The sequence below is a fragment of the Eumetopias jubatus genome, unplaced genomic scaffold, assembly GCF_037043125.1.
Source record: "Eumetopias jubatus isolate StellerSeaLion01/CBP00866 unplaced genomic scaffold, mEumJub1_p1.0 scaffold_12, whole genome shotgun sequence".
Lineage (NCBI taxonomy): Eukaryota > Metazoa > Chordata > Mammalia > Carnivora > Otariidae > Eumetopias > Eumetopias jubatus.
The window spans coordinates 28118454-28133827 of NW_028274818.1; the positions used below are offsets into that span (position 1 = coordinate 28118454).

General features: G+C 49.9%; 1 protein-coding gene across 1 annotated transcript in view; it reads right to left on the reverse strand.

Annotated features, from left to right (window-relative positions):
- Positions 1 to 15374, reverse strand: part of LGR6 (leucine rich repeat containing G protein-coupled receptor 6) — a 115995-nt gene that overhangs the window by 39423 nt on the left and 61198 nt on the right. Inside the window, exon 5 of the mRNA XM_028120320.2 lies at positions 738 to 953. Within this exon, the coding sequence (XP_027976121.2) occupies positions 738 to 953 (216 nt within the window). The remainder of the gene's footprint in view (positions 1 to 737; positions 954 to 15374) is intronic.

The window sequence follows — 15374 nt, forward strand, 5'->3', positions numbered from 1 at the left end:
GGAAAATCAGGCCAGATTTCCAGGAGCAGGAGAGGCAAGGTTGCCATTTAGCAAAGTCACTAACATATATGTTCCCGCAGCAATTAGCGTGTAACCCAAAGCAATTACACATGACCTCCAAGCCCTTAGTAATTACCCTCTGAACTTACCAATCACTCGTAGCAATTAGCTGGGAGCTAATTTGCACTCTGAAGTTCCCACCAGGGAGGCAGAGGTAACCCCGGTCCCCAATTCCTGCCAGGATACTATCTCCCAGGTAATTACCCTCACGGGGCTTTGCTGTCTAATTACAAGTGATGGCTTTTCTCTGTTTGTCCAAGTCTGGGAAATGAGATGAACTTATCCTATCCCTGTGCCAAAGCATAAGACTGCATCATCCGATTGTTGAATGTGGTAGAAATCGCTTAAAAGACTGCTGACTTATATTCCAATCAGCTTGGTATAGTTACTATATTTGCATAGCGAGAAACTAGCGGCTTAATTCCCATTTTCTGATTATGGTGTGCTGGCTTCTCGAAGCACTTTTACAGCCCTACTGTCATTTGGCCTCACCATACTCCCCATGGGGTCAACAGGGGATGATCGTCCTCATTTTAAAAAGGAGAAACTGAGGCCAGATGGTTCAGTTCCGTGTAGAGAAGAGCAAAGCTATCCAGGCTTCCAACCCAACTCTGGAGTAAATATGCAGCCCCAGCAGGACCCAGCCAGGAGTGGGGGGCGGGCAGGGCAGCACTCACAGCACCACAAGGCTGGTGAGGTTCTGGAAGGCGTAGTCAGGGATGTGGCTGATGCGGTTGAGGGCCAGGGTCATGGCCTGCAGGGCAGGGAGGTTGTTGAGGGCCCTGACAGGGATCTCGGTGAGTGCATTGTCGTCCAGCCACAGGTGGCGGAGGGAAGACAGCCCCTCAAAGCTCCTTTCCGGGACCAGGGAGATGAGGTTGGCATCTAGGCGCCTGGTGGAAGAGAGGATGGAAAGGATCAATCCAGGGCAAGATGCAGACCAAGGTTTGGGACTGAATTGAGCTGGGCCAGCCCGGACCCCAGCGGGGACTTTGAGGTACCCTAGGACTGAAGCTGCGACTTGGCCGCTACTTAGCCTATACCCCACCTCTTCAAGTTCCCATATTTCGCCTCCATTCCAACCCATAATTCTTGATCCTTTATGCCATATGTTCCTATTTATGGCACCAATTCTTCCTCTCAGACCCAGTGTTGAACCCATAGTCCCTCTGTGAATAACCAATCTTTCCCTCACATCCCCAGGCTTCTAAATCTATACCATAGCTCCCCTGTTTTGGGTGTGATACTATTCTTCCCAACCCTGTCCAGTTCAAGGCCGTATAGTAGGGATGTTCCCACCATTTATAGAGGGAAATCTCCTCCCTTTGGACCTATCCAAAGAAAGGGTCTCCCCAAAGATTCAAGCCAATTCCCTGTCATCCAACCCTAGCACCACTTGCTCCTTGTCTCTTCAAGGACCCAGTAGTTTGATGAAGCTCCTGCCAGAGTCCTGGGGCTTCTTGCTCAGTTGATTGCCCCTCTATGCTACAGTTGAAGTCCTTGATAGGCTACTTTTCAGAACAGGTAAACAGATAGTGGTGATCCTGTCTGCGCGACAACCAGAGATTCCTAGGTGACATGAGAACTTTTGGAGCAAATTCTAGAAGATCTAAAGTTCAGCCCAGGAAAACAAGGAGACTGCCCATCTTAGCTTTTTACAGACATATCCCAGTCATGACGTCCTTTATCAATACACTATTGTCTTCTGACTCCTGCTCTGGGACTTGGGCTGAAATTGGATCACCCTGGGTAGCTGGTCCCACAGGGACCAGACAAGCTGGCCTGTGACTATGGACCTGGCCTGTGACTATGGACCTATTGCTGAACTTTTCTATCCTGAGGCACGGCTGTCCCACATGTATATGATACCTCAGTCATTGATACTCAGCCTTTGTCCACAAAGGCCCTAAGACTCCATGGCCCTGAACCTAAAGAACAATTGGTGTGACTGGGAGTGCAGGGTGGGCAGAGGAAGGTTCATCTGGGCTTCTATCTCTTCCCGAAGCCATTTCACCAATGCCCTTCTTGCCAAATGTCTTAAGGGCCACTGGATAAACTCCCTGGCTCACCATCAAGGGGAGTGAACAGGTCAATGCTGGAACCTTACATGGGAAAGCAAAATGACCTGGATCATCCTCGAAAGCTCCGATTAGGAAAGACCTCCCACTCACACCAAACCTGACCTGATGGGACCAAACACCCTTCGGTGAGTGCCCTCTACTGGCAAGGCCTGTCACTCCAGATATGGCCCACCAATGTTGGTCACTATACTCTTGATGGTTTGGCTGGCTGGAACTTTGTGAAAATACAGACTCCCAAGCCCCTCCCCAGTATAGTGTAATTCAGAAGGTCCAGAGGGAGCCTGGGAATCTTTTTTTTTTTAAGTAGGCTCCACGCCCAACATGGAGCCCAAGATGAGGCTTGAACTCACAACCCTGAGATCAAGACCGGAACCAAGATCAAGAGTCAGATGCTTCACCAACTGAGCCACCCAGACGCCCCTGGGAACCTGTTTCTAAAGAACACCCTAGATGTTTCTGTGCACAGACAGGTTTGGGAAATACTGGATAAACATCAGCTATGAAGACAATATCCCTGCCCTCCCTGACATAGCTTACAATCTGGTGGGAAGGCCAGGCACATTCACGGGGCAATGGTGGCAGGGGAAGCACAGTTGCATCTGGAAAGACCTCCAGGAGAAAGTAATGTTTACATAGAGACCTGGTGCCTGAGGAGGAACTAGTCGGGGGGGTAGATGGGGAAAAAAAAACCCAAGCAGAGGGAAGGCAGGTGGGAAGGTGAGGGTGCAGCATGGTAGGGGGCTGAAAGTGGTCAGGTAGGGCTGCAGTGGAGCGGGGTGGGGGGGAAGCGTGAGAGGAGAGTGTAAGGTGAGCTAGCCAGGCAGGTGGAGCCAGAGCTCACAGGGCCTTGTAAGTAATGCTATGTTGAGGGAAACAGGGAGCCACTGAAGGGTTTTAAGCAAAGGAAGAACCTAGCCAGATTTCTGTTTGAAAAGATTCCTCTGCAGACCTTGTTGGTATAGGAGAAGGGCCAGACTGGAGGCAGGAAGATCATCAAAGATGGTCTTTTACACAATCTCCTTGTCCAGAAAGGGACAGCCATAGCCAAAGAAGCTTGAGAAGTGAATTTGGCCACTCTGGTGTCCAGTCCCCAAAAGTGTCCGCTCCTAGTGGTAGTTTCTGTTGCTCCTGACCTGGGATAGTACCAGGCTGGCCTGGCAGGCTCCCTGGCACCACAAAGTCATCCAGCAATTCCGGGAGTCTTCTTAGCATCCCATAAGAATGCCACGGCCCCACTTCCTTCCGCTCAGTGAGGGCAGCGCCTTGGCCCCAGCCTTCTCACAGACCACAGACAGACAGCTGAGCCCTGAGAGTCAACTTAGAACCACCCAGGCAAAGCGCCCTTTGAGACGGCCTTAAGCAAAGATAGGATTCAGACAAGGAGAGGTGGAAAGTGGGGTATCATGAGTGAAGGCTGAGAGGCAGGAGAATAGAGGGCCAGTGTGGACAGGAGGAGTGGGCACAGATTTCAGACATCCTTAGGAAGTCAAATCGGTAAGGCCCAACAACCCACTGGATGTATGGGACCAGGACAGCTGGGGCTTGCCTGGAGTCTGGCTCCCTGTAACTGCCTACCTAAAGGGGGGATTAACAGACCCAGGAGGCCTGAATGCCCAAGGTGGGGGGTGCTCCCTTTCTCTCTAAAGCCTTGGGCTGGGAGCAACCCTCCAGTGACAACCACGACACCAATAGCAATGATCTGCTTCCACATATTGAGCCCTTGTCATATGCCAGGTGCAGACAGGGACAAGTGTGTGATCTGCACCCTTGCAGCAACGCCATGAGGAAGCTCTGGTTAGTCCCACTTTACAGAGAGATTAAGCCGCCCAAGTTCCCTTAGCTAGTGAGCCACGGAGCTGGGGTTCCAGCCCAGGTTGTCTGGTGCCAAAATCCATGTGCCTCGGCACTGTGTGATGCTGGTACTGGGGGCATGAGGAGGGTGAGAACCTGCTGACCTATTTGACGGAGACTGGGAAACAGGGCAGAGGACATGACCAAGCCCCTGGTAGGTTGGTGGCCCCTGCTCTATGGACAGAGGGAAGGTGTTATGGGGCAGATAGGAAGTGGGACTGGGGCAGGGCAAGAGGGAAGCAATCTTTTCCTCTGTGGCTGGGGGGGCATTTGGAAGCTGTCTCTCACGCATATGCATATGTGTGAGCACACATGTGACCCATGCATGTGCATGTGTACGCTTTCATATGTAACCTGTGGCCCCGATTAGACCACCACCTGCGTTTTGTGCAACCCAGAGATAGGAGGGCCTGAGAAGGGCCACTTCTCCCAGAGGCCAGGCCAAGCACATCCCCCTGGCTCAGGATGATACTTTTCCAGGTAAGGGCTGGACTGGACGAGCTGCCAGGCCCCTTTCTGTTGTGTTAGAGGGAATAGCTCTCCCGTGAGGCCTTGCAGATCTCCTGGAGCAGTGTGGTGGGGTGTGCCTGGGGCTGCAGGAAGAAGGTGCCTACAGCCCTGTTCCTGAGACTTGGGGACAGATACATGCCAGAGGGGGAAACCAGGCAAGCTGGCAAATGAAGAAGGTGGGATAAGCACATGGAAGAAATCAGTCAGATCTGAATTTGTGTTTGGGGTGAGCAGAAGGTCCAGGCATTTCACTCAGGCCAGGCAGACTTGGGCGGGGATGTGGACCCAGCAGAGTATTGCTGCATTTAGCAAATAAAAATACATGTTGCCCATTGAAATTTGAATTCTGGGTAAATAACAAATAATTGTTAGTATAAATATGTCCCATGCAATATTTAAGATGGTGCCCAGTTAAATTTGAATGTCAGATATACAAAGAACAACTTTTTGAAAATAAGTAGGCCCCATACAATATTCCTATTTTATGTGGCAGCTCTAACCCCGGGGGCTCCTGGGAGCATGGAGGAAGTGTGGGTTCAGCCATCAGACAGATCTAGTTACAAACCCCTCTCTTAACATTTTGGGTTGGTTTCCTCGCTATGTAGTGTGACTACCTGCCCATCCCTGAGACTGTTTTGAGGTTAAAGGCAGACAAAAGGCCCCAGCATTACCTTCCCTTCTAACAAGGAGGCTGTCCACGGGGGCTCTGGGGACCCAAGGGAGAAACTGGGCATCTGGCAATTATGGGCTCTCCCGGTAGGGCTGGCTGTGAGGACAAAACACTCCCTTCAAAGTGGGCTCCCGAGGGGGCCCAGAGAGGAGCAGGGGAGGCAGCAGGGGAGGAAATGGAGCAGTACTGGCTTCTATATTCCCTCTTCCCCTTTTGTGGGACATCCCATCCCTCCCTCAGGGACCTCTGAACCTTGGGGAGCCCCAAAAAGTCCCCTGTACTCTCTCCCTGCCCCTCCCCAAGCAGGATAGGGCACTCTCTGAAGAAGCTGCCTGACCCCCCTGAGTCAGGTTCAGGCTGTCCTGGGGCCCCTCTGGGGCAGGTGGGCCTGGGCTCCCATGCCATCTGGGTGGGGGGCCAAAGGAGCTTCCAAGCAGCCTGAATTCACCATTTGAGACTAATGGGCCTATCTGAGCTGCTCCCCGTCTACAGGTGGGAGGGCCAATCCAGACGGACTTGGGTTTGGCAGGAAGAAAAGAGCAATTATACCAATTAAGCTCTGGAATAAAATCAACCACCCCCAATAGCTCTTCTCTTTCTCCCACATGGGCCTGGGCTCCTTGAATGATTTCTGACTATAATTCTTACCTGCGGTAATAGGGAAGGTTAGCAGGGACCTCACAGGCCAGTTTGGGCTTGCCTGGGCTCTGGAGAAATAGCTTAACCTCTAGAGGGCCAAACTACTCCTCACATTCCCCCAGCCCAGGGCTGAGGCTGAGGTGGGGTGGTGGGGGGAGCATGAGTGATGGCTGGGGCGCCTTCCCTCCAAGTCCAAGTACCAAGGAGCAGGTGGTCTGAAAGTCTCCTGGCCATAGGACATTCCAGAGAGCTAGTGACATGGGGACCTGGTCCCAATGGACTAAAAGGAGATCAAGACATAACCGGGAGCAAGTAGCAGCAGAAGAGATTTAGGTTAGACAGCAAGAAGTTGTTCACTGACAGTGACCCAGAAGAACAACAGTGTAACCTCAGAATCACATTATATCAGCTTGAAGGAGCTTGGCAGCCCCACTCATTTTACATAGGAAACTGAAGCTCAGAGAGATAAAGAGAAATGCCCAAAAGGAGTGGCAGGCCTGGGACTCAAACTCAGGGCTCCTTTCCATTTCTTTCTACCAGCCTGGCTTCCCTAAAAGGACTGGATGACAGAAAGACAGACACCTCTCTGAGCTGTAGGAGGGATATTTATATTTGAAAACCAAAGTCCCTTACAGCCCACAGAGCATTCGACTGACTTAATGGACCCTTTCCGAATTTCTTCCTTTTTTTTTCTTTTTTATTAAGTTTTTATTTATTTGACAGAGAGAGACACAGCGAGAGAGGGAACACAAGCAGGGGGAGTGGGAGAGGGAGAAGCAGGCTTCCCGCAGAGCAGGGAGCAAGCGCCCTAAGGAATTTCTTTCTTTAATCCATCTTATTCCTACCAGATCTTAGTCAAATACAAGACTAGAGGGACAGAGTCAGGGCTCCTAGTGGACCACCAGATGACCCATGGATGTCATCAGGTATTCATTTAAAAGGGATCATTCAGGGGTGCCTGGGTGGCTCAGTCATCAAGCGTCTGCCTTGGGCTCAGGTCATGATCCCGGGGTCCTGGGACTGAGCCCCACATCAGGCTCCCTGCTCCACGAGAAGCCTGCTTCTCCCTCCCCCACTCCCCTTGCTTGTATTCCCTCTCTTGCTGTGTCTCTCTCTGTCAAATAAATAAATAAAATCTTTTTAAAAAATTAAAAATAAATAAAAATAAATAAAAATAAAAGGGATCATTCATGTGAAGCTCTAAGCCCAGTGCCTGCTACCTAGTACCTGCTCCCTGGACATAGGGTGACTTTGAATCAAAAGGTCAGCATGTCCCAGGGCAGGACCAGGAGGACAACCGGGAGAAAAGGGTCGGGGGGTGTCTTTCTGGTCTATTACATTCAGTTCAGGTGTGACTTGAGTCCTCTCTCCAGTTCTGAGCCACACGGTATGAGAAGACTTGGTGACTGTCAGACAGGATCCTTAGGAGTAGGGAGAGGCTGAAAACCAAGCTCCACGAAGACAGATGGCCTTGACGTAGGCTCCAAGGGCTGGGGACATCTGGGGAAGACTCTTGTTTTTCACCTATCTAGACAGAGAGATGGTGTTTACAGGGCCCCTCCACGATGTGGCCCCCCATCCTAAGAAAGTGTCCCCAGCCAATCTTAGGCTGTGCAATATCTCTTTCCCTCATCAGCCCTCAGGTTTTTGCAGAGTTGGAAAGGAGGGCCAACGTGCCATTTCAGATGCAGAAGTTCAGAGAGGGGGAGCCCCTGGCCAGCTCTCATCCCATGACCTGGTCACTGAATTTGGTGGTGCTTCTCTGCTCCAATTCCCACTCCAGCCTAGCTACGTTCTTCTCTCCTTGAAGCTGCTCTCCATTCAGGCCCTCCTAGGCAGGATGGGCTATGTGATTTGTGGAGCCCGACACCAAATGAGAATGGGAAACCCCTATTTTTAAAAATGATTAAGAATTTCAAGATGGCAAGAGCAGAGCACTAAGCCTTCCGAGCCAAGGTCCTGAATAATTGCACAGGGCACACGCCAGTGAAGCCAGTCCTGCTCCCAGGCTCAGAAATCCTCAAAAGCTGTGGGCCAGACCTTCTGTTCTCAATTCCTAATTGTAAGTGTGAGGGTAAGAACGAGGTTGGGGGTGAGGTACCTTGAGGACAAGGGCTGCGTATTTGGCACCCAGTGGTCAACTGGCTGCTCTGAGCAAAACCTAAGCTGGCTTTTCCCCTCGAAGTGCCCAGTCCCCCTCCCCAGCACACACAGGCACAGAGTTGACTTTCAGCAGGACAAGGAGAAGAAAAGAGAGGATGGGGACGGTATGGGGGTGGGGGCACCTCACGCTCTGGTTGGGGTGGAGTACAGGCAGGGTGGAAAGGGGAGGATATTGAAAATGAAAAAAAGAACAAAAAGCAGCCACTATGGAAATGGTTATTCTGTGGGGAAAATATTCCATGTGGGAGCCGTTCATTGCCCGGAGGGACCAACAGCCCTGACGGAAAGCCTGCCAGGGAAGGTGAGGGTTCCAGCAGGGAGCAGGCTGGCACCTGCAGAGTGGCAAGAAGGTGCCCCCGGGCTTTCCACAGGCAGGAGGCCCCAGCCTCCCGCACCAGCACCAGCCGCCAGTGCCAGCCACCAGCCTCCACAGGGAGGGCTATGGGGCTCTAACAGTGTGGTGGGGGCGGGGCCAGGGTGGGGGGTGCTCCCTGTCTGTAGCATGCCCTGGCCCTGCTTAGGGAGGGCGCATGCGTCTGGGGACCAGGCCAACTCAACCAGCTTCGGCCCAGTACTCAGGTGCCTTGACCTTTGCACACACTGACACCAGCCCGAGCTCCCTTTGTGGAGACCACAGCTTGCCTCCTGTGAAGGCCCTTTGTGGTTCCCTGAGGGATTCCATAAAGTCTCTACAGGCCCCAAATATCTCCCCACTACCCATCAGGTTGCCCGAAATGCCCCTCAGTTACTTCAGTCTCAACTCAGTCACCAAGTGTCATTCCTTTTGTCTTGAATTCAATCAGATTGGATTTAGTTCAATCAAAAAGGATTAAAAAACTCAATCTGGTGGATTGGATTAAATCCACTAAACATTCACTGAATACCTACTGCTAGGCCAGCATTGTGCTCAGTGCTGGGATTCAAACATGCATAACACAGAGTCCCTCTTCAGAGAAGCTCTCAGACTATTTACTTTATTATTTAATAAGACAATACAAAAGCTTTTGTTAACATTTATTGAGAGCTGGCTGATTGCCAGGTGTGCTCAGCATTTTACATATATTTTCATATTTAACCTCCACCCCAGTCCGATGGAGTAGGAATCTTATTATCCCCATCCTACATGTAGAAAAGGAGGCACATAGAGGTGAAGCCATTTGTTTGACTCCAAAGCCTGTGACTTTAAACTCACAACTATACATACTACAGTCAAGTGTATGGAAAATGCTCTGGAAACTGGGTCCCACTCTTTCCTCCTGTGGGAAATCCAGAAGACCGCACAGAGGAGGTGATAGTTGAGCTGGCTCCCAAGGGGGGAGTAGGAGTTTTCTGAAGAGGCAGTATTAGAGGCAAGGCAAAAAGAAGAGTGAAGCAAAACCACAGAGGCAGGGAAGGTATCTGGTGGTGCCTAGTCAATGATGTCAAAGTGAGTGAGAAGGATCCAGAGATGAGACAGTCAAAACTGGAAAGGGGCAGATTATAGCGGGTCACAGGTTAAATTGGCATCTTCAGAAGATCACTGAGGCTCCTGCGTTGAGATTGGATTGGGAGGGATGGGTGAAGGCAGAGGGCAGGGGAACAGTTGGGAGGCTGTCTCAAGTACAGAATCTAAAGATGTCTCCTTATGAAAAAGGAAGGCTCTTGGAGGACAGGGCCCAGGAGAACAGAAAGGGTACAGAGAGTGGAGGTGTCAGGCACCAGGAACTAAGCAAGCTTAGTTTTCCAAGGCTGTCAGGCCAGGAACTCTGATGTACATGCCTCAGGCCCCTCAGCTGTGTAGAACAGACGGGTTCAGGGTCAGCTGCGTAATTCTAGAAGTCTTGCCAATGCTGCTCAAGTGCTGGGGGATGTCGGGCTGCCCCGTTACCCTGATCCCCTAGCTCGGGGGGCTGTGGGAGGTGAGTGGTAGGGAAGTCCACACTTTGCCTCAGCCCACACCTTTTATTCCTGTCCTAGGATGGTAAAGGGTCAGGGGAGGGAAAAGGGAGAGGCCAGGTAACCTTAAACCACCTTCACGTGGCCATCACTCTGTCTAGGTTTATTGATGAGGCTTCCCCTTAGCAAGACGTGAACATCAGCACTTGTCCTGAAAGGCCCTTTCCAGTCAATGAAAAGAAATTTCCTAGCTAAGGAGAGCAGTCAGTGGAGGATCTGAGAGAGCTGACAGTTTGAAGCTATAGCCAGAAAAGGTGTTGACAGTGTATCTTCACTAGAAGTAGCAACCAAGCCTTGAAGCCAAGCGATCGAACTCCAGACCCAGTTCTAGGAGCTTCCCTTCACACATCTTCTCTGTGCAAGGCAGTGACGTGTATGTAGTCTGGGCAGCTAAGGACTTCCCAGACCCATGATTCCTCCATCTTGGGGGCTGTTAAGTCTCTGGTCTCTTCTAAGATAATACTGTTCAATAGGGTTTTCTGTGATGAGAGAAATGTTCAATATCCACAATGTCCAAAATGGTAGCCACTAGGCACATGTGGCTGTTGAACACCTGAAATGTAGCTGGTGTGACTGAGGAACTGCATTTTTTAATTTATTTAATTTTAATTGACACACATACTTAGTGGCTGCCATAGTGGATGACACGGCTCTAAGAAATTAGTTAGGCTCAATGCAGGACATTGGGGAGACAGACATGGAATGAGATTTGGTTCCTGCCTACGGGAGCTTACAGTCTAGCAGTGAGGATGAATAAATAAAATACCAATTGTGATGCAGTGTGTGTGTGTGTGTGTGTGTGTGTGAGAGAGAGAGAGAGAGACAGAGACAGAGACAGAGAGAATGAGAGAGAGAGAGAGAGAGAGAGAGAGAGAATCTGTGTGTGGCCTACACCAAGAGTTGAGGGAACAAGAAGAAGGGTGTGCAGAAGGGTGTGAATCATTCATCCAAGGAAGGGAAGGCAGGACAGGTTTCCCAGAAGAGGTGTACTTGTACTGGGCCTTGACAGAGTAACTGAATTTTCACGGAGTAGAGAAGGAATAAGCATCTCTGGCAGAGAGAGGAGTGCAGGCAAAGGTGCTGATCCAAGTACAAGTGAACTAGCTGCGTGTGCCAGGAGCCAGGGCTTGAGCATGATGGGATAAGTAGTTGGAAAGAAAACGTGCTAGTCCTGGGGGGAGCTTTATGAATCTGAACTTTAACTAGTAGGCACCTAGAGGGTGTAGGCATTTCTCAGCTGAGGTTAAGAGACAAAACTCTGGTTGGAGAGGGGAGGCTGGCAAAGGTCTTGTGCCTCTGGATGCCCAGAGCTCTTGCTTTCAGACAGGTCTCTTTCCCTTCTCCGGGTTCAGTTTCTTCACCTGCAAAGGGAGGGTTAGCTTTAAGTGTCTTTCTCACTCTGTCTTTCTAGGTGTCTATACCTTCTTTGGACAAGTCTTCTGTGTCATATCCCTGTGTACTCAAGACAGGGGCTTACGGGGCAGGCCAATGTATAAGCATTGGTGGTGGTGTCATGCAGAGGCTTAGGGCAGCCAATCCCCACCCCCATGACCCACAAGCATTTTAAGATGACTAAAATTTTACTTATTAGACAATATTCCTTTTTGGATGTAGAAGTTGCCTATTAATATTTTTTTTAATCTGGCAAGTATTATTAGGTAGACTTTTAATGGAGAACAGCTTTTTGAGGGAAACTTCTGGAAACGGGATACAGATTTGGAATGCAAGGAGCTTTGGGCCAGAGAGAGCTGGGAGGAATGATCGGTCTAGGTGGGAGAAAGGCTAAGGCCAAATTTGTACCTTTGAGCAAGTTTACCAAGCTCCCACTCTGATTGCTTTTCTCTCCATTAGACTGGAAGTCCCCTGAGGGCATGGGCTTTGTCCTCTCCCTGAAACTGGCCCACAGTGGGCATTCAATCTGCGGGGGGTTTTTTATTGATGAAATCATGAGTGCTTCCAGCACTGCTCAGGGAACTACCTGCTGAGAAGAGGCCACCAGTCATAGAAGTGAGAGCTGAAAGGGACCCCACTCAACCAAGAGGAAAGGGGTAATCATCCAAGGTCAGAGAGTGAATACATAGTAGAGCCAAAGAAGGTTTTTGGCTTTGAGTCCAGCGTTTACTTCTCTCCTGCCTTTGTTCACCTGGGAGAAGGTGTTCATCAACCTCTGCCCCCAGAGAGAGTGCCATGAGGACAGTTTCCCAGAGACCCCATGAAGGAGGATGGCTGCTCCCCTTCCTATGTTGCTGGCTGAGGTCTTATGAAGAGCTTGGTCTCCAAGTGCCATTTCCAGCAGAGTCCAACATTTGGTCCCATCCCTTGGGTCCTAGCCATGCCTCTACCCACCTAGAACCCATCACCAGGCCCTCACAGAGTGTGCATAAGTTCTGAGAGTCCAGAAATGAAAACTCTCGGGAGTTGGAACCAGAACACTCTGCGGGGGATGGATGGATGGGTCCCATGGTGACAGAGAGCATGGGGAGCAGAGAACCCTGGCTGAGCCACCAGAAGCTTAGAGAACTCAAGCTTCCCTGCAGGGGGCAGGGGGGCGGGGTTGATGGAGCCTTCGATTAATCTGTGTGTTCCTGTTCATGACTGAAGGGGAAAGGGCAGCTCAGAGCTACAGCAACGCTTTTCCTTCCTTTTCCCTAGACAGGGGAAGGTCTGAGTTTGTCGGAGGAAAGTGATTTCATCAGTTCTGATTTATGCCACCTAATAAGATCCTTCCCCTCTCACTGTCAGCCTTTCAACAGATCAAAGGTGGGATATTAAAACAAAGGCAATTTCAACTGGTTCTCCAGGCTATGCTAATGCCCAATCACCCTTTCTCTCCATATGTCAGGAGAGTTGATGGATGTGCAAGAACCCCAGGAGGCAGGGAAGGCGCTTCCTTTGTATATACATCAAAGGATGATACCTGAGCATTCCTCCAAATCATTCCTTGTGTTTTAATCAGCAGCAATATATAAAAATAACTACCCACCCTTCCAGGAGGGAGGCAGGGACAAGACTCTGTATAGCCTTTATGAGCTTCCCCTGAAGACACAGACCTACAGATCTGGGCAGAAGGCCAGCTTTGTGGGTGACGATCCCGGAATTCTCTCGGGTGGGGACTACAAAAAGCCATCTCATCCATCCCCCAGCCTCTAGCCATTGGATTCCAGACATCAGGCTGGCTTCTGGGGACCTTCCTGGGCTGTCTGGGATGTGTTTGAGAGCTGGGTCCTGTGGTTGCCTGGGGCCTGGATGCCTGCCCTTGGCAAAAGGCAGCTGTGGTCGGTGGAGGAAGAGGTAGATGGGGATTTTCCCAACTTGCCTCTCCAGAGAGGGGGCAGTGATGTCACAGGTTTAGGGAATATAAGCAACATCGCAGCACTTTGAAGATACTTAAAGGCCATGCCAACAGACTCTGCAGTAATAGGTACCACAGGAAACCAAGCCACGTATTAACACTTTAAATGTACCATGGGAAGAGGAGGAGAAGGAAAGGAAAAAGTCTGTATCAGATCTGGCTTCCTTAACACAGGGTTCCAGTCCTTCCCACAGTCTGTTTTCTCCTTCCTCATTTCTAGGGGCTCCCAAGCTCCCTGTGGACCAGTATGAGAACTAGAGAGGTTATAGAGATGTGGTTTCAATCCTCTCCTCCCCAACCTCCCTACTTCCCATCAGTCTACCTATCCACCCACCCATCCATCCATCCATCCACCCGTCCATCTGTCCCTCCATCCATCCACTCATTCACACAGACTAGAGAACCCCTCCCTCCCCCGATGGGATGGGTGTGATCTTGTCTTTCTCTTGATCAGAATCATCCATGGCTTCCAGTAAACTCCCAACCCTTTAAGCTTGGGTTTCAAGATTCCTTTCCTGGAATGACTCTCTCACTAGCCTCATTTCTCCAAAGGTCCCCTCCTCTCCAGTTCATCTGGGAAATATGCCTCTCTGCCTCTCTCCTTGTCCCAGAGTTCATGGTTTATTGATCTCTGTACCTTTGAAAGGGTGGTGCCACTGTTTGAAATATGCTTCTCCCTCCTCTCTTCAAAGCTCTACTTAAAAATCCTCTTCTTCAGGAGCCTCCTGACCTAAACCTACATGGTGCTGGTCCTTCCTGTACTCATCATCTTCTCAGTCCTTCCTGATTGATCTGTAAGTACTCACTCCATACTAAAATCACTGATACAGGGAGACTAGCCATAATCCCTCTCCTCTGGCCTAGGAGGGAAATGAAAGAAACAAGTAAGACACACTCAAGTTGTTTTCAGTTCAAATGGAGGAACACTTAGCCACCCTCTCACTAAAACACCTGTGAAGCCACACAAAAAAAGGATGAAAACTTAGACTTTGACCAAAAGCAACACTTAACCCAGATCTGACATCTCTGCTAGCTCTGAGGTCAATGGAACCAAGTCCTCCTTCCCCATCTATTCTGAATCAGAATCCAGAAAATTGGACAGCCATGTTCCTATACTGTGTGAACGATGCTTGCTGAGGTAGCAAATGTACTATCCACCACCACCACCCTAACCCCTATTTCTATATTCTCCCAGAGATTTCAACTCCCTGAAAATAATATGGCAGGAAGGTGGAGAGAAGGATTGGAAGTGACTTCTTCATCCTGGGAGGTCAGTGTCCCCAAGGCGAGGACCATCCTGTGGCAGATAGAGGGCAGCCTTAGCAGTCATGCATCTTGAGATAGAGCTCCACAGTGGCATCACCTAAGGAGCTTCCTAAAACCACGGTGCCTGGGCCTAGCCCTAGAATTTCTGAGTCCATTTGTTCAGGGTGGGGCCTAAACATATTATCACTTAAAATTTCCTCCAGTGATTCTAATGTTCAGCCAGGGTAGCAAACCACTGGTGTAGGCTTTCCTATAGTCCTTGGTTGAGCGAATCAGAGAACTCTTCCCTGGGTGAGGACTAAGATTCCACTACAGGACACCAGAGCTACACCAGATGAGTATTTGCTGAGATGCTGTAACTTGGCCTGGGAACTGTACACACCAACCTGCTTTCCATCTGTGCATCTGAGAAGCTAACTGAACTAGCACCAGGAGGCTAGAAAGCAAAACAGTGTAACTCACATGACCTCCCTAGTGACAATTAGTGCACCTAGATAAAATTTACTCTCTTCAAAGATGAGGAGAAAAAGCACAAACTCCAAGAGATATTTATTAACCCATGTTCATAGCATTATTCACAAGAGCCAAAGGTGGAAGCAATCCAAGTATCTATTGATGGATGAATGGATAAATAAATATGGTATATGCGTATACACATACAATGAAATATCATTCAGCTGTAAAATGGAAGGAAATTCTGACCCACTCTACACCATAAATGAACCTTGGAGACATTATGCTATGTGAAATACAGGGTCGCACTTATATGAGAGCTACCTAGAGCAATAAATTCATAGGCAGGAAGTAGAGTGGTGGTTGCCAGGGAATGGGGGGGCGGGATGGAGGA